Consider the following 20,734-nt stretch of genomic DNA (forward strand, 5'->3'; position numbering starts at 1 on the left):
ATATAATGGTCAGTTTAATAGTTAAATCTTAACTTTTACCCTGCTAAATTTCTAAAATGGACTGATCCATCATTCAATTTGGGCAGTACCATTTATTATTTGAAGGGTTGTTCAGTGAAAATTTACTGACTGTTGTGAAGGCTGTTCTTGGTCTGCGCTGGTCGAAAAGGCAGAATCACTTGCCGCCAGCAGGCTAAATGTTGAAGCGACACCCCAGATAACTACTGAGAACTGAAATGACGTTTAATAGTAGATCAGCTAGAAAAAGAAACACCAAATGTTCAGCTACTATTCTCAGTTCAAGGCAGTACGTAATTATGTAAAGCTGTAGAAATTTGCTTGCATATATTGAGAGAAAATATAAAAAAGATAAATGTTAGACAGCCATACAAAAAATCTGACAAAAGGATTTTTTCGTTTTTTTCGTTCATTTCTTTTATCTCTGAATATGCATCCCCTTCCCCACCAACTCCACCACACACACACACCACACACACACACACAGACTTCAAATTCACATTAATGCGAATAACTTTACATACCCAAGGAAACGAATCTTTGAATACTTTTTTTTAATCCTATATATATATTGCTCATATGTAGTTCACTTGTATGTATGTACGTATTGTTTCGAAATAAAAACCTTTTAAGCCAGGAAGATATAAAAACAAAACCTAATTAACATGTTGAAACTAAAGACAAAAGCTGAAGAAGACATTATGCTCTTTCCATAAGCTTTTTTGGGTTAATACTGTAACAAAAATGTGCATATTCACTATATTGCCATCTATCAATGTACCAAGTTTCATGGAAGAAAAATCTTGCACTTTTTAAATTATCGTAGGATCCAACTTTGTGTGACTGGCGGACAGATTGACGGACGAACGAACGAACGAATTATAAAACAATAGCAGGAGGCTGATAAAACAGCTATTTAGATATCATCTTCAATAACAATGATTTTTTTCTAACTGTGCATAGCATGTGTATGGTCAATGTAAAACCATATTTTTAACTGGTTTGTTAATATTTGATTACAGGACTTGTTGGGCTAATGAGCACTGAAAATGAAACTCTTGCCACTGCTTATAAAAAGGTATGTTTTTAACTTTCTAAAATATTGAATGTTTACGATGGGAGACCGTGCTTTCTCATATAATAACGTAAAAGTGAGTGAACCCCTTAAAGCGAACAGCCTTTTTGCTATATCTCTAAATAACTTAAATTTGTCTTGTTACAAATGTTTTAGCAGTAAAGGAGATCACTATTAGTACGATTCAGCCATTTAAAGTTATTTTACAAATTGTTATAATTATGTACAATAAATGCAAATTCTGTAATTGTATACGAACAGTTTGCAATTATCGTCTAATGAAATTCAGTTATTACATAAATAACCTACACTGAATTAAATAGTTTGTAATCAAAACCATGTTCAGCAAAATATCCAAAGTATATCTATCTCCAATATCGCAATTTTGCCAGTTCCGCATAAATTTTCACCATGACTTATTCCCAGAGAGAAAGAATCGAAGAAATCAAAAGGGAAGAGATTGCCAAACAGGAAGCCGAACGTGTCGAACTGGAACAACAAGCTCGGTAATTATTCATATTCTCTCGTGATTTTCATAGCAATTCGATTCAATTATGTACGTGTATGTGAAATAGGCTTTAAATATGACTGGATTCAGACATGTGTGCTCAGTTTTAAAGGTTTATTTAGTAGTGATTTTGCAATGATGATAAGCGCATAAAGTGATCTCAGAAGATCTGCAACAGACTTATTTTACAATGGATAGATAGGAGTTATACGACCGCTAATAAGACAAAATGCATTAAAGTTAACAATTATACAAAGTATACAATATACACAATATTTAAACACGTGTAGTCAACAATAATGCAATGTCAGTGAAATCCATGTAGAAAGTGAGCATTATTAGTAAGAATAGTTAGCACAAGGATGTTTTATCGATATCCTTGTAGAGATAATACTGAAGATACTGAGGATCAGGCGGAACATATACCAGATATGGAAGAAATAGCGAGTCAGTTTGATAACGAACAGTATGATCAATTCAGTAGGCAGATCCCCGTCGGCGGAAGAGTTGTGAAACGACCCGGTAAGAGGTTGCCCATGTCGACGACCAGACTCCGATACCTTCAGCGGAAAAACAAATCACTGAGTGCAGAGTGTTCCATTGGAGGAAGCATGTTGAGCCTTAATGACACAACTGAACAAGATACAAGAGTATATTTATGCTTCTTTGTTCATTTATCGTTTACCACCTTGTTGTGATAATTTCGTTTTAAAAATTGAAATGTTTATCCGTTTTCTATTGCGGTTCCAAGGACTCATACATTATTAAGTCAGTTGCTTTTTATAAACTGTCGATTTAAAAAATGTTAATGTTTTAAATCAACTTACTTTTTAATGCTACAGTAATCGTCACTTTGAACTTGTATTACCTATCGTAATGATTCTAATATTTGGTTGACATATTTTCAAGTAGAATTAATATGATAATAAACGTAAATTAGACGCATTCGTATTTTAGTGTTAGTACATTTTTGCTATACTTGTCCTGTTTTAATTTCCAGTCCCTCCATCGTGCAGAATTCAGAACTTACTTCAAACCACGCTCGGATGACTGGCTTGGTACCATCCAAGATGAACGCCATACGTTTGAGTCAAAATTTCAATCACATCAACCACGGCAATACAAACACGTGGTACGTTTTCATTGTTATCTAGTTCGAAAATCTACCATCCTCAATATCTTTTGTCGTGAAATATACGGTGAATACATAAAATATTTATTTCTAGAATGGCCTTAGCAAAATCAAACAATTCCTTTCAACAGAGCATTCTTTGAAATTTAGTTCTCAAGACAATGAGATACAAAATTCTTGAAAATCAAGAACGTAACAAATCAAATAAAAGCAGACGAGAATTGCGGCAACTGTCAAACTCCTAGCACCGACAACCTACAGAAATTTGAATGAACTCGGTAATGCCGAAGGGAAAGGAATGCCTACATCATCGAGTCCAGTACGGGGAGACATTCTGTCACTTAGATACTTAAATGATTTTTTTTAACAATATTCTTTGGAGACTGAAGGAAAATGTTAGTCATATCATTTAAATTTTTTACCAAGCAAAGAGTACTTGTATCAATGCATAATAGTTTATTTGATATTTCAGGAAAGTCGGCTATTAGATCCAAAGTATTATCTGAAAAAGACCAAAGAAGTGGATGAACAAATCCGCAATGGTTTTGAACCAGCTCATTTACGTTCAATCAGTGTAGACTTTGATAATGAACTAAAAAACCTCAGAAAGATGAAATCAAGGACGTCAAAATGTTTAGCTACTCTTTCAACTACGAATGGATCTACAGCTAGTCCACCGAAAGTTGTACCACAGAACTACGCAGAAAGAGCACAGAAGGAAAAGCTGTTCAAAGAAACGAAACTTTATTACGCTGTGTGGAGATCTGCGTTTACACGAGCAATAGAAAGACTTCGAGAAAACAAGGTTGTTTAAATATTTTTTCGTTTAGATGATTCTTGGATAACGCCAAATATAAATAAGAACTGAAATTACTTTTTTGTCATTACATGTATCATACGTCATTTTGAAAACCAACAACAAAGTCTGCGCTGGAAGGCAAATATTGAGCTGAGATTTGGCACGAAAAGGCCAGTGTAAAATGAGAAATATGGTACACATTGGCCGTAGTGAAATATTTGCGTTGCATTATGGCTCATCATACACATAATGATTTTAGAGACGGACTTAACTGGAACTTTGATAAGATACTGCGTTATATTTTGGAGTGCGTTATTAAATTCAATGAGCATATCTTAGTCAGCTAGTCGACAAATATATATGTCTCTTAGAGATGTAATTTAATGTTACCACAGTTGCAAAGAATGAGGATAAAACCTGCCGGTTGGATTGATTTTAGAGTTGTATCGCTAATATTTCTTACACCTTGTGATATTTCTAAAACTTATAATTTCACGAATGATATGTTGTTTTTGCACCGTTAGTTCTTTAAGTCGTGAAATAATTTTGTTATAATAACCTTCATTTAAAAAGAGTTGTATAGTATTTTTCGGTTCTAATTTCATTTACCAGCTATCATCATCAAGCACGCCAACATTGTAGTCAAACGAAACAAAATATCGTCTGCTAATATTTTATGTAACTTGTGTCGAGTTTACTGTTTAGACCCTACTAGATCTACTTTACTACTTATAAGTGTCTTAAAAAGTATATTTGTATGCAACACTTAAATGAATTCTACCTGTTGAGGTATGGTCACACAGGTTTTTTGTATCTGTTGTTAGAAAATGAAAGCTATTCAGCTGAACACACCAGATTTACTGAAAGAGGAAGCCATCAGAGCGGAAAAAGCAAAGAAACAGCAAGGAATTCGTGCCAGACAAAAGCCTCGATTGTCTGTTATATCACCAACTCTTCAAACTACACAGGTTAGGAGAGACTTTTTGTATTTCATTAGCTGAGAACTTTGAAATAGCGTTGATTTGTCCCTAAGGAAATATAGAGTCAAACACATTCTATTTGATTATATGTCAGCTTTTGTTATCAACTATATGGTATTTAGTAAGGCATCTGACAATTAATTTAATCGTCCCTTTGGTCATATTTTCCAACACTAATTTTCTACATTTTAATAAATAAGTAATGATTTTCAGAATAATACCACTACACAGAAAACAAGAATTGCTTTGAACAGAGGATCTTACGCAGACATGTTTAAAAAGAGAGAGAACATTGAAGAAAAAGTGCTAGACAAAAAAGAGGAACAAACACACTTTGTTACCCCGCGAAAGCCAAGGCTAGAGCCCTTACAGAAGCGTGGCATTGTGATCACCAAATCAGCTCTAAACCGAAGGACAATGAAGATTCCAGTGCAATCCTAGAGTAGAATTTAATGAAGATACTTATACTATTTCAATGCAGTCACAGAGAAGATTTCAATGTTATCACAAATAGTTAATCACACTAACAATGATACATTTAACCTGTTGAACATGACACCCAGGACTCAATACATCAAGGAAACACACAAATTCCCATTGGGTGTTTCAGATCTATATCCTAAATCAGTTATTGGATTATTACTTGCGTTGTTCTGTTTGTGCTATTAAATTAAAATATTTATGATTAAGTTTACTGGAAATAGGCGTAACGGCCTAAAATCGATATTCCAGATAGAAACAAAATGATATTGTTGACTTTTTATTTTGAACACTTCTTATGAGAGGTAAAATTGCTTTCGACTTCCACAAGGTTTAAAAATTTGTGAAATAAATGCACCATGATATATAAAAGCAGAACAGTTGCTGCAAGTTATTTCAACCATTTCAAGTCCATTAGTATGATTAGTTCGAGAGCTACATTGAACAAGTATAAAGATCCCATGTCTTTCCTATTCTATCTGCTGGATTTAGAGAGTGGATGTATTTTGTTATGATATGAGCCGCACCATGAGAAAACCAACATAGTGCATTTGCGACCAGCATGGATCCAGACCAGCCTGCGCATCCGCGCACTCTGGTCAGGATCCATGGTGTTCGCTAACGGTTTCTACAATTGCAATAGGCTTTGAAAGTGAACAGCATGGATCCTGAACAGACTGCGCGGATGCGCAGGCTGGTCTTGATCCATGCTGGTCGCAAATGCACTATGTTTATTTTCTCATGGCGCGGCTCAATTATGTTAAATGATTGATTTGTCTGCAATCACATGAAAGGAAATCACTGCAGGATAATTTATATTTCGTGGTCATATCTCTGATTTAACTTGTTTCCAATACATTATATCCTCTCGCTTCGTATTTATATCAGACATTCATTTTCTAGCCAAATATCTGACACTTCATAGCAGATTTGTCGCAATAAAAAGAATTGAGATTTTACACATAAAGGACATGAAATACATGGTATACTGTACATATACTTACCATCTAAACTGGAAACGTGAAGACGAAACATACCTAATGGCTATTGCAGCGTAATGTAATTGTTATTTTAGTGTCTTTACGCCAAACTCTGAAAAGAGCGAAAACAGATCTTCTCTTCCCGACTTAGCCTGGCTCCCTGGCTGCATGGTTATTTTTATATAAATACTGGAAACATTTTGTAAGAAAATTTTACGCCTCTAAAATAGCACAATTTTATCTGATGGCTGAACCATACCTATGTTCGGAGCCAGGGGCAATAAAAAATCTCAGTGTAGAAACAACCTTCTGGAGTTACTTCCCTCTTAATGAAGAAAACTGATATATGTAAATAAGAACATAGGGACGGGAGCCAGTCTATTCCCGACTAGACTTGTTTCTATGTAAACTAACCAGTTGTCATAACATCTGCATGCAAATCATGTCTCCCTGGTAGTGTTTGCTTTAGGAAATTTATACTGAACTGTATATTAAATTGAAATTTTAACAAATGTCACAAAAAAAACAACAAATAATTTACCTGCGTAATGTAAGAAGTAATAATATATGGCATTTCCAATGAGTAATATACGTTTTATGTTGAAAACATCATCATACGCGAAGGTACCAGGATGTGTAAGTTTTTATGTACCTTGAAATAATGCCAAGAAAACTGGCATTGGCTTAATAACGTTTGTAAAAAAAATTACCTAATGTTTTATTCATATCCAAGTGTTAGACAGGTATTGTTTGATTTTGATATACAAGCTCGTGCATTAAGATCCTATGGAAGCTTACAACACAACCAAGCGAAATAGAAGCAGAACGGAGTTCATCGAGTCATAAGAGGTAAAAGAATGTTTAAAACTTCTCATAACCCGACCACCGGCTTAAGCGGAACTCAATTATACAAACAATTAGCATAAACTCATTGTTCCCAAAGAACCTGAAAAGGTAACACTTAGTCATCTGAAAGACGTGGACTCTACAGGTATAGAGTCATTTTCTTAAAGGCACTGACCTCCAGAGTTGGCTAAAAGTAATCTTTCTTTCAAATTGAAGTTTGGTCATATCATGAACATTAGAATATAAGTTTTTGTTTCTAAAATATTTTAAAAGTTCCAAATCACGAAAAAAGGATGACCGCATCGGGAATCGAACCCCGGACCGCTGCGGCAATAAAGTCATTATCCCGCCGTCGTAACCAATAGAGCTGTAGCGGAATTAGTGAATTTAAGACTTCGAAATATAGATATTTATAATTTTTTACCTAGAGTAAAGCGTAACAAACGCTTTTCGATTTTTATCGTAAAAAGTAGTAAAAAGCAGCAAATTCTCATGTGTTTCCGTAACATATAGTTTGTCAGTAATTAAGTTTTAAAGCCTTCTTGAGAAATATAGCATTTATATCCAGATATCTAAAAGATATTTTTTTGTTGTTGTCGAACGATCTGGAGGCCAGTCCCTTTGAGGATATGTTTATTTTCACAATTATTTTTACATACACACATATAAAATGTATCATAAACTCGTGCCACCAGGTAAACATACAGTGTAGAGTATTATGACTCAAGTTCACTTTTACATCAGTTTCACGTTAGCATGACTAACAGAAGATATATAGTATATATATGAGCCGTGTCATGAGAAAACTAACATAGTGCGTTTGCGATCAGCATGACATCCGCGCAGTCTGGTCAGTAACCATGCTGTCCGCTAACAGTTTCTCTAATTGCAATAGGCTTTGAAAGCGAACGGCATGGATCCCGACCAGACTGTGCGGATGCGGTCTGGATCTATGCTGGTTGCAAACGCACTATGTTGGTTTTCTCATGGCGCGGCTCATACATTATACACCTTCTTGAATGTTTGTTTGTTAATAAAATGATTAATGTTTTGAACGTCCTTGATCACACTGCTTGAGTATCTTTGCATACCTTCAGGATATTAGGCTATTCCGACCACCATGAATAACACGTTCAGGTAATTGGTATTCGAGATACCGAGTTACAAATGTAAAAAAAATGCACAAAGGGTATATATCACTGCGTGTGTAATGGGCCTTAAGTGTCCAACTTAACATGCTCAGTGATATTTTATTAAAAAGCATTTCTGTATTATTATTATTATTATCATCATCATCATCATCATCATCATCATCATCAGTAGTAGTACTAATAAACTTTGATAATGTGGCAGTTGACCTCAATACAATCGACACTGTTTATTTTCCAATACAGGTAAATCCAATATTTGCTTTACAATAGATCTATGACGGATTACCTTTGAACACCCCTGGACTTATTGGACTCAACTGCCCCATTATCAAAGTTTATTAGTAATAGTATTTACCTTTTATTACATCGACAGGTGTGTTTACAGATGGAAAAAAAATAATTTGAATGCATTAATATTTTGTAATACAAATGGCCGAAGGAAGGAAAGGATAAAAGAAGAGCTATAATACATAAAGGCAATATCGATAAAATTACAGTACATTAATTTCTGAATCTATTTCGATCTCATTTTAACCTGTATTGAAGTCAGCTATTCTACTATAGCTTTAGTTACTGTAAATATCATCTCGGAGCCCGAAAACTAAATGTCAGGTAAATACTTACGGACAGTATATAAACTGCACTTAGTTTAGGAAAAGCCATTTTCAAATATCAGAGTACATTCATTTTGCTTTTTAATGTATCTTGTGTTCATTGATTTCTATTCCAAGTTATATAGAAAATATGTAACAATAATTTAAATGTCTTAATTTCAATTTTATAACAGAATTTCGCGTTTATTAGAAAAGGTGGCACGAAACGTTCCGAGTTCCGTTCTATCGTAAATATTTATTTGCCTTTCCAAAAAAAGGTTAATTTTTAAAATGAAACTATTTTACCTAATTTCATTGAAACCAAAAAATATATGAATGAAATTCAGTCATATATTTAATGTTTGCCGACATACACATTGATAAACATAAGAAAGCGTAACCATAGTAACACCAGCTAAAACTGATCTATTCTTAGCCTCCTGCAGCCGCTAGTAACCAACACATACGAAAAGGAATGCATACATTCGCGCGTGGGACGGTAACGCCCAGAGTGAAATTACTGTTACATGTTTCATGTGTTAGCCGGTATTAGTTGTAAATTTTGTAAATTTGAACGACAAATTAGATATATCTTAGTTCGGACAGACACAATATGGGTTTCAATACTTCCTCGGTGTGGATTAAAGTGGCATTTATATGCCTGATTTTGGCAACTATTTTGTTCGTAGTCGGATTTGCAACTGTATCATGGATGACTGCCTATTATGACGCCTATGGTTTATGGAGGATAAAAAGTTGTGGTGGTGTTTTCCGTACCCGCAGATGCGATTCGATTAAAGTTGAATCTCGGTGGCTAAAAAGGAATGGATGGGAAGGTACGAGGTTTCTTCTTTGTCCACGAGTTCGCATTTCAATATTGTATATCCTATCCACTGTTTAGAACTATAATGAAAGAAAACACTACGTAAGAAAATAACTTTTCAGACCTCAGAGTTACTTAAAATATGTATACGTTTAGCTCATGTGTTTAGTCAATAATGATGCTATCAATGATAAAAAAAGAAGCATCCATAGATATTATCGTTAGCCTTTATTTACTAAACATATTGCATACATTTACAGTGGTTTATCATTTATATCATAATTAATGACCAAACAAATTATCCAGAATGCCTATGATGTTTTCTATCATTATTCCCAGCGGTAAATCGGATTTGGGTTCTGTAAATAATCTGTGTAAAATCACTTTTGTATACCATGTAGTTTATTAATTGACTTCTGATAAATATCTGTATCTGGGTGCATGTTGAAAAATAGATAGCAATAATAGACAGTGTTATTAAGACAGTTAAAAACAACTATAACACTCCAATTTGTGGCCAGTCTACACCTAAAACTTTTTTCATGACACCTTAACATTCTGGAATCTTAATGATGCTTTGTGTTGGAATGTTTCCAATTAGGAAGGATCATACCTGTAATCTTGCAAGCTTGTGTTTATTTTCCTCTACACTTAAAAATCAAAAGACAAAACATCGCGAACATGAGAAAAGAACCATACTTTAGTTGTGAAAAATGTATTTAGATTTTTCTTTTACAAAGATATGAAAAGTTTTCGATGTACTTTTCAAAATTCGTCGGAACATATAACCAATTTCTACAGTATTCTTGTTTCGCCGGCGCCATGTTTAATCACTTCATCAGTAGGATTTATGTGAAAAGCGACCGGGAAAATGACTTTCTTGTGCGATTTGTTTCTTTGATCTGAGTCAGTTTTCTTTCATCGCTACATCAGCATCTTGAAGAGACTAAATGTTGTAGCCAGGCTACATAACTAGATGATATCATATGTTCTTGACACAATCTCGCTTTCGTATCTCACCACTTTTCATCGTACTACTTTTTGGCCGGTAGTTTTTCCAGATTGAATATATAGATTTATTACAAGCATGATAACTATAAGAAACACGTATAAAGTTATGAGAAGATAGTGCTGTCACATTTTGGTTAAAGAGAAACAATATCCAACACGACCATTTTCTTTCGCATTGGTTTACGATAGACAATCGAGTAAAAATGGATTTTACATGCATGGCAATGATTTTACCGCGTACAGACCCTATATTTCATTTGTATGAGATAAATTCTGTCTCGCTTCATATCCTAACATAGATAATCAGAGCAGAAACCGAATTTTGCTGAGGTACAGACATAAAGAAAATATTATTTTCAAACACTAAATGTTATCTAATATTTTCAACATTATTATTAATTCACACTGCATATAAAGCTTTCATGGCGGATTAAAGCATGAATGAGTCGCAGTTAGATTTTTACTGGTCAGCTGTTAATGCTTGTTTTATAATCGTTCCCACTTTTAGCACTGTACATGTATTTTCAGACTGGTACCGCGCTACCCAGGCGTTTGAATGTATTGGGCTGATATGTCTAGGAATGGCACTTCTAATCATGGTTCTGTTCGTGTTCGTGGACAGAATGAGGAAACGGTCCCCGCTTCTAGCTGTTATCTTCTTCTGTTTTGCTGCCGGTGAGTATAAACAACTACATGGGGTTCTACTTGCTGTAGTAGAATACATTCTAGTTCTCATTATTGTTACATAACATAACCGATGCAGGTAATTCTGCCGTCTCATAACCGAAGCTGATTTGTCCGCAATATTCGCAAAAGTAAGACTAGAAATGTTTACAGGCGCCGGTAATGCTATATAAACGGCGCTGGTATGACTTTTCTGTCACCGTGGGTACAAGCCGCTACAGCTAACGCAGGTACGTCTACATAAGCGGCATAAACAAGGCTACAAATACGACACTCGTAGACTTGAATAAATGGTACAGTCAAGTCTGACTGGGAGTCAGTTATTTCATTTTTCTTGAATTCCCCGTATAGCTTTTTTTCTTAATATGTTTTAACATTTTCTCTTAGCTCTGGAGTGGAGTGTATTCTAAATGTGACTCAAACATATCTATGAATATCTAACGAGAATGTAGTCACTACTCAGTATCAGATACGTTCAGCTAGGGAGAGAGCTTCAGCAGGATAATCATTCAAATCTACTGATTATTCCTTTGATATGAGCTGTTTAATACAGCTATCAAATGCACTACTTCCGATAATATCCGTTATCTCATATCTGTGTGTGTATGCAGCGTGATGATGTTGCAGTAATATTGATGCGGCCAAGGGCCGACTTGGTTCTCCAGGCAACTTTTATCAGTTATCTGCTTACAGCTATAACATGGAAATTTAATGGCCATTATGCCCAGCATGTGAGCAATGAATTCGGTCAGTTTTCGGAATCAAGTGTGTGTTGTTACATGTAGAAATTTCACACCAAGCATGTATGCTGTATAAAAATCTCTGAGAGAAAACAAAAGTTGAACTCTGAATCTCAATAATATTAAAAAAAAAAACAAAAAAAAACAAAAAAACAAAAACAAAAAACACAGAAGATAAACAAGATAAAAATAAACAAATTTAAACTTTTCAGCACCAACGTTATTATGATGTTATGGTATTTGTGTCACACTTCAAAAAAACATGAAGTAATGCAACTTCTTATAGCACAAATAAACTACAATAGTATAGGTTTATTACTGTTTCAATGTCGTTATCCAGTCACTGGCCTTATTATATTTCTAGAGTATATTAGTTTGCATTATACATGTATATTGTTATTATCTTTCCATGAAGTAAATCTGTATCTTCGCGAATATTTGATATAGAGGATATTACATTAGTGTCTTTCCATATTGAATTTATTAGAGTTGAATAAAATGATAAAATGCGAGGCTATGCCGAGCATTTTATCAATTTTATTCAACGAGTTTAATAAATTCAGCGTGGAAAGTCACAAATGTAATATTCTTTTTATCATATGTCAGCTTTTCCTGTCGAAACATTAAAAATTCTACTTTCTTTTCCTATATAAACAAGTCAGTTTGACTAACGTCTCCTATATTATAAACGACGTCGACTTCAAAGCTTTATTATTTTTATTTAATGGCTTTATTACACTCCCGCGACGTCAAACATGTGATAATGGTAATTTATTGTAAATACATTTATTGTATATACAATCATGTAAATTTATTGTAAATTATTCTTTCATCATCTGTTTATATATATATATGCGCAGACATTTATAGTTATGTAAATAAATTACTATCAGGCCTTTTCTTCGTCATTTTGGGAATGCCACCAAAACCAGCGGAATTGGGATAATGCTCTTGTGGGAATATTTTCAAATTTCCAAAACCTATGTAAAAGTATTTTTTATGTAAAATACTGGTAGTAATGGATTGCATTTCAGTAATTGTTAAACAGTATAACTGTCTTTTGATAACCAAAATATACATAAAATTTATCAAAACCATCTTAAAACAGCAAAAAAAAGCCCAAAAAAACCTGCAAATTTAAAAAAGGTAACACTCATTTGGGAATCTGGAAAAATGACATAGTTTTTTTTTTGCTTTGGGATTACCTGCTTTTACCGGGGGTAGATTTATAGGGGGTAAAAGCCCCGACTGTTATCACATTCATAATTGTCTTATATTTATTTAAACTAAAAAATGCTTTTGTAAAAAAGCGCATGTCTCCCCCAATGCAAAGTCCTATAGGCAAGAAGTCAATAGGGGTCAGGAGCGAAAGTCAAAGAGACACTGATGGTTGGCTGCAATAGGGATCATCTACTTGGCATGTCCAGTCATCCCGCTAAATTTCAACACTCTTGGCCTAGTGGTTCTCAAGTCACTGTTCAGGCTCCTGTGACCTTGACCTTTGATCAAGTGACCTCAAAATAAATAGGGGTCATCTACTTTGCATGTCCAATCATACTATTAAGTTTCAACATTGTAGGTCAAGTGGTTCTCAAATTATTTCCAAAAAAATATTTTACATAAACAGGCCACTGTGACCTTGACCTTTAATAGACTGACCCCAAAATCAATAAGGGTCATCTACTCTGCATGTTCAATCATCCTATGAAGTTTCAACATTCTGGGTCAAGTGGTTCTCAAGTTATTGATCAGAACTGGTTATCAATGTTCAGGCCCCTGTGACCTTGACCTTTAACGGAGTGACCCCAAAAACAATAAGGGTCATTTACTCTGCATGAACAGTCATCCTATGAAGTTTCAACATTCTGGGTTGAGAGGTTCTCAAGTTATTGATTGGAAATGGTTTTCCATGTTCAGGCCCCTGTGGCCTTGACCTTTAACAGAGTGACCCTAAAATCGTTAGGGATCATCTACTCTGCATGACCAATCATCCTATGAAGTTTCATCATTCTGGGTCAAGTGGTTCTCAAGTTACTGACCGGAAATGGTTTTCAATGTTCGGGCCCCTGTGACCTTGACCTTTCACAGAGTGACTCTAAAATCGTTAGGGTTCATCTACTCTGCATGACCAATCATCCTATTAAGTTTCAACATTCTGGGTCAAGTGGTTCTCAAGTTATTGACCGAAAATGGTTTTCAATGTTCAGGCCCCTGTGACCTTGACCTTTAATGGAGTGACCCCAAAATCGATAAGGGTCATCTACTTTGCATGTACAATCATCTTATGAAGTTTCAACATTCAGGGTCAAGTGGTTCTCTAGTTATTAATCAGAAAAGGTTTTCCATGTTCAGGCCCCTATTACCTTGACCTTTGATGGAGTGACCCCAAAATCAATAGGGGTCAATTACTCTTTATGACCAATCATCGTATGAAGTTTCAACATTCTGGGTCAAGTGGTTCTCTAGTTATTGATTGGAAATGGTTTTCAATGTTCAGGCCCCTGTGACCTTGACCTTTGACGGAGTGACCCCAAAATCAATAGGGATCATCTACTCTTCATGATCAATCATCCTATGAAGTTTCAATACTCTGGGTAAAGTGGTTCTCTAGTTATTGATCGGAAATGGTTTTCAATGTTCAGGCCCCTGTGACCTTGACCTTTGACGGAGTGACCCCAAAATCAATAGGGGTCATTTACTCTTCATGACCAATCATCCTATGAAGTTTCAACATTCAGGGTCAAGTGGTTCTCTAGTTATTGATCGGAAATGGTTTTCCATGTTCAGGCCCCTGTGACCTTGACCTTTGACGGAGTGACCCCAAAAACAATAGGGATCGTCTACTCCAGCAGCCCTACAACCCTATGAAGTTTGAAGGTTCTAGATCAAATGGTTCTCCAGTTATTGCTCGGAAATTAATTGTGACGTACGGACGGACGGACGGACGGACAGGGCAAAAACAATATGTCTCCTGGGGGAAACATAATAAATTACTATCATCACAGTAATGTACGGTGTCACCTCAAAAGGGGAACGAAATGACAAAATCGAGGACGAGATGACTGGGAGACGAGTTACATATCTATGTAAAAAAAATTACTAATATCACATTTTGTTTTGCATGCTCTAGTTACTTTGAAATACAATAGATCTTTGTATGTGTTTCATTAAAATCTAACCTCTAATGATGAAAACGATGAAAGATATACAGAAAAACAAAAACTCAAGTACTAAGTAATGGGGGTTTTAGTTCACAGACCCAGTGATTGTATTACAAATGATTCACAGTGATTGAACTGTATATACATGTAAATTATCGAATAACTGGTAGATATATCATTGCACGTGATACTTGATTAAATATTTTTTCTGTATCAGAAGTGCAATTCCACACTGGAGCATGAACATATTCTCTGAGAGAAACCCAGATGGTCAGTGAGCAACCATGTCCAGCATTACTGCCTTAGTGTGTACCTGATAATGGCTGATCATTGAAATGAGATAAACATTATCATAAAATGGGCATTAATGTCAGGAAAAACCACAAAACCCTGGAAGCTAATTTATAGCCAAGTCGGCCCTGCTTTTTTCTTGAGAGAATTTGTACGAACTAATCACTACCACAATATACCAGACCAATTACGGCAAAGTGCCTAGCAGTATAAACGAGCGTGGACATTCCACAGCAAGTCCATTAACTCAATACAATATATTCATTCTATGTATAAAGTATTTGATATTAATGTTAGGACAGCATAACTACATAATAATAAATTATTTTATTATACATGCTTTTCTTGTACATATAATTATTCTCACAATTGTTTATTTTTTAATTTCAGTTATCGCCATGGTCATCGGATTTTTAATATTTGGAATTAAACTGGAAGGTTTAGACATCGGATGGTCGATGGGTCTTGCTATCGCTGCGTGTGTACTCACCTTTGTAGCTGGAGTTATGAGCGTAATTGATCTAAAGAAATAAAAACAGAAATAAGACACATGTATAACAAATTTTACTCGTATTTGTATAGGATTTATGTATATTGTATTGTGAGATGGAAAATGTGTGGCAAAACATGAATGATTTCCTTTATAGCTTGTGGATAATTTGATTACTTTGAAAATGAATTTTTTATCATTATTGAGTTGGCACCATATAAAAAGTTACGTATATCACAGAAAACAAGCATTTTTCTGAATTTCTTCGGTTCATTTCTGGAAAGGTTAGGTTTAAAGATATATTAATCTATAAAAGCTAGATATATGATATCTATGCATACGTGTTTAAATGTGCAGTTTCCTTTCAATGTTATCAATTACTCTCTAGCGTTCATATAATAAATAAAATAAATTTTACACATAACATAACATAACATAACATATTGTTTATTCGACATAAAATTGTATAGTGCATTCAGTTCATAGTCGATAACTAAAGTTCCAAAGTTACGGATTGGCCGAGTAGCTTTGTATCACCTACTCCCACCGCGATCACAAAGGATGTGATTTGTTTTTTGTAAGAAAGCCATCCTACTGTATTACGAATTGTGAGGATAACAAATCCCTTTGCCTGTCCTAGCATGAAATAACGTCTGAGTTCGCCAAAATAAAACCTGGAAAGTCGCCATAAGGTGTGATTTGAAACTCGCATAAACGTACCTTTTGAAAAGGTTATTAATTAATGAAATGCTTAAAGTATTTTGTGTATAAGAAGCCTCTCACTTACAATCTTCATCTGTGATTTTAAAGTCAAACATATACCTCTTTGTAATGTAATCCCCTCATTATCGTTGTGCCTTAACTAAGTTCTAGACTGCTGATAATTTTTGTGTTTCATTTTCTCTGTAACTAATTTACACGGAACAAATTTTCTAGTGTCTCAATATATTTCAGTATTTACTTGACTTAAACATTGGCTGCAAATTTACATGCAAGCACATTGGGTTCCATAGATGATAAATTATATACGATACGTGGTATTTTGAACAAGGTTAGCCCTCAAACATAGACGTCACTTGTCGTCATTGCGAGAAAATTCTAATCAATGTTAGTTCCAGTCTTATTAAAAGTTGGCCGTTACGCTTGTCTATGATCAAAAGCGTTTGCTTGAAGGATCATGTTGAAGACGGGGCCATATTTGAGGATTTTTTCCAGCTAAAATCCTCAAGTTACATATTTTAATGCAGCCTTTGCGGTTTTGCTTATTTTTACATTATGATGTATAGCTAAAGAATGATTTATGTAGTTAACAGGCATTTCAGGTTTTTTAACAAGCACTTGAGATCATGTTTGCTGATATAAGAAGGGAATTATAGACGACGGATAAAAAATAACTTTGTAGATGGACGCATTAGAAATTTTGTTAAGTGCACATTAGATCTTAGTATTAGATCATGTTAGACCGCTATCTAACTTCACAAGATATCATATAGATACATTTTAACATACCATGAAACCATTAAGTACGTGTCGGCGTCATTAGCATTTCACTGTAATGACTATTTTCACATAACAGAGCATTTACAGAGAGATTTTGTGTTTGAGTCACCGAAATGAACGCCAGATAATGATTCCTGAAATTGAATAAAAGCGTATTACATAATTATTTTAGCATTAAATTTTTATTTCCATGATATGGAAACGATGTAATTGTGTTCGACCAACAGGCATATCGGTATAAGTTTGTTTAATTCTGTTTTACAAGGGGACTAAGTTACTGCATCCCCATCTAAAAAAGGTTCTTTTCTGTTCAAAATTTGCGTGCCACATATTTAAGTGTATTAGCGATCCTTTCCTCTTTCATCTTCGGCATTAAATGTCTTTTTATAGTTGTTTTATTTTGATACGTTTTATATTGCTTCTACATCCTCGAACACATCAAAATGGAAACATTGCAACAAAATATATATTATAGGATCTTACTATTTGTAATTTGTTTATATTTTGATGTATGTAATATGATCTATGAAATTTAGATATAAATTTTTATACTTTTGGTACTTGTAGGGCAGAAAATTTTGTAAAAAAATGTTTATTTTTTCGGTAAACAGTATGTGTATATATGCATATGTTATTAAATACTTTGCATACAACATTTTATTATCAATTTATAGTGTGTTTACTGCTCGCTTATGTCACTTTATTAACCAGAGTTTAATTTTAATTCCTCAACATATTAACTAAAGAGCTGTTGAGAGAAAAAAATATTACGAAAGATTCCAGTGGTAAAGTTATATATGCGTGGTGATTTTGTCATGAAAGCGTGATAAGACGAAATACAACACACAAATAAATGAAAGCGAAACCAAACACAACATCATACGAAATAAACTCTATAAGTGCGTTTTATTCGACCAGGCGGGGCGGAGTTAATCTCTTGTTTATGCAAATAATGGTAATCTCAAAAAAAAACGAGCGAAATAGGTAGAGCTACAGTGGTTACAATGTAAGGAAGATGGCCAGTGTATAAGAAATCAGCCGAATATACTACATATCCTGCACAATAATACAGTGGGCCTTAGCGAAACTCCGCCCCGCCAGGTCAATTAAAATGCACTATAGTAAGGGACACATAAGATGCCTTAAATAAGACCTGTAGTTATCTATGCAAGTGTGTGTGAGCTTATCTGTTACCAGCTATATATATGTAATCGATTATGAACAATAGAACAATAGTGCACTTTTCTTTTAACAATGTAAACGTGCTGATTTCTCAATGATTTTAAGTTTGAAAGAGAACTGCTATTTTGACATTGAACTAACATTTTAGCAAACTTTATTTGTATAAATATTTTTGAAAATGTCTTTGTTAGCTTGTAATATTTTACTACCCCAATGCAAAACGTGTTTCGAAACTGTCTCACTATTATCATTTCACACGGCGATGTATGGATCGTATTAGAACAAAAAAATAAAAAGACGATTTGGTATATTACCCCATGAACACGGCCTGGGAAAAAGACGTACAAGTTAAGGGAAATTATGACAGAAGCAAGAACCCCGATCAAGCATCGTAGTTATATCATTTCCAGACCTTTATCCGCAGCCAGACAAATTATCTACTTAAAATTGTGAATATATTAATCAAACACAATGTTTGATCGATCCAGCTTGCCCTCTGCCACCTAACATTCTCAGCAGTTCAATAAATGTTCCGTCCAGATTGTGTTATACCGTATCGACTCTTTTGCAAAATTCAGACTAATATGTATCAAATTTAATGTTTAAGTTTTAGAAGGACGTCTCTATATGAAAATTATCGCCATGTGCAAAATAAAGGAGGTCGTAACTTTGACAAGACAATGTTTTTCTCCATTTCTAGAAACATTGACATACGATCTGCGGGCGAACGAAGTAATAATCCATGTAAATATGCCGTCTCATAAAATGATTCAAATGTTCTAAAATAAAATTTCATTTGTACTTTACGAAACATATTGACCTTTTCGAATACGATACATCCAGTGACTGAATAACTTACACTTTAGATAGTAACGGGACCTAGAGCTAATGATATATAAAGATATATATTGCACATGCTGTGATGCTATTCAAATCACTCTGCGTCCGTGGTCTGTCGTCCTTCCGTCCGTTAACAATTTCTCGTTATCGCATCTTCTCAGAAACTACTGGGGTGATTTTGACCAAACTTTGTCAGAATGATGTATTTGTACCCTAGTTGTATCCCCCTGAAAATTAGACTGGTTCAGCAATTTTTGAGTGAGTTATGGCCCTTTTTTTATTTTTATAATTTTCATAGATTTATATAGGGAAAAACTTTGAAAATCTTCTTATCCAAAACCACAGGGCCTAGGGCTTTGATATTTTGTATGTAGCAACATCTAGTGGTCCTCTACTAAGTTTATTCAAATTATCTCCCAAGGGTCAAACATGGCCCCGCCCCGGGAGTCTAATGGTTTATATAGACTTGAATAGGGAAAAACTTCGAAAATCTTTTTGTCCAAAACCACAGAGCCTAGGGCTTTGATATTTTGTATGTGACATCATCTAGTGGTCCTCTACTAAGATTGTTCAAATTATTCCCTTAGGGTCAAGTATGGCCCTGCCCTGGGGGTCACATGGTTTACATAGACTTATATGGGGAAGAACTTTGAAAATCATCTTGTGCAAAACCACAAAGCCTAAGGCTTTGATATTTGTAATGTAGCATCATCTAGTGGTTCTCTACCAAGTTTGTTTAAATTATCCCCCTAGGGTTAAATATGACCCCACCCCGGGGGTCACCGCCTCGGTAGCCTAGTGGTAGAGCGTCCGCTTCGAGTGCATGAGGTCGTGGGTTTGATCCCCGGCTGCGTCATACCAAAGACGTAAAAATGGTACTAGTAGCTTCCTCGCTTTGAGGGTAGTGCTAGGACTGGTCAGTCCGGTGTCAGTATAATGTGACTGGGTGGGGTATCATGTCACGTGTTTACGGCGTGATATTCCAGTGAGGCAGCACTATAAAGTTGGGCATTGTGCTCACTGCTACAAATAGACACCGTCGTTTATATGACTGAAAACTTGTTGAAAAAGACGTTAAACCCGAACACACACACACACACACACATGGTTTATATAGACTTATATAGGGAAAAACTTTGAAAATCTTCATGTCCATTGAAATTTAAATTTGGACCACATGATTGTATAGTTTTGAGTGGCTAGTGTACTGAAATAAACTTTGACCTTGACATTGACCTAATGACCTACTTTCACATTATTGAAGGTACAGGCTTCAAATTTGAACCGCATGTATAGTTTTGTGTTCTGAAATGAAATTTGACCTTGATTTGGACCTAGTGACATACTTCCACATTTCTCGAGCTACAGTCTTCAAATTTGGACCACATGCATAGTTCTGTATACTGAAATGAACTTTGACCTTGAGATTGACCTAGTGACCTACTTTTAC

At 34.9% G+C, this 20,734-nt stretch overlaps 2 protein-coding genes across 2 annotated transcripts; both read left to right on the forward strand.

Annotated features, from left to right (window-relative positions):
- The first annotated feature begins 1,508 nt into the window (after window positions 1–1,508).
- On the forward strand, window positions 1,509–5,345 carry LOC123544516 (uncharacterized). The gene is made up of 5 exons (XM_045330590.2): window positions 1,509–2,251; window positions 2,602–2,733; window positions 3,206–3,538; window positions 4,357–4,500; window positions 4,726–5,345. The coding sequence occupies exons 1-5, from the start codon at window positions 1,964–1,966 to the stop codon at window positions 4,951–4,953; spliced, it is 1,125 nt and encodes a 374-aa protein (XP_045186525.2). The 5' UTR covers window positions 1,509–1,963; the 3' UTR covers window positions 4,954–5,345.
- A 3,680-nt stretch (window positions 5,346–9,025) lies between these two features.
- LOC123544546 (uncharacterized) lies at window positions 9,026–18,627 on the forward strand. The gene is made up of 3 exons (XM_045330623.2): window positions 9,026–9,398; window positions 10,925–11,071; window positions 15,663–18,627. Exons 1-3 carry the CDS (start codon window positions 9,176–9,178, stop codon window positions 15,803–15,805), a joined length of 513 nt encoding a protein of 170 aa, XP_045186558.1. The 5' UTR covers window positions 9,026–9,175; the 3' UTR covers window positions 15,806–18,627.
- Window positions 18,628–20,734: the final 2,107 nt, after the last annotated feature.

This window comes from Mercenaria mercenaria, chromosome 1 (assembly GCF_021730395.1).
Source record: "Mercenaria mercenaria strain notata chromosome 1, MADL_Memer_1, whole genome shotgun sequence".
NCBI classification, from domain to species: Eukaryota; Metazoa; Mollusca; class Bivalvia; order Venerida; family Veneridae; genus Mercenaria; species Mercenaria mercenaria.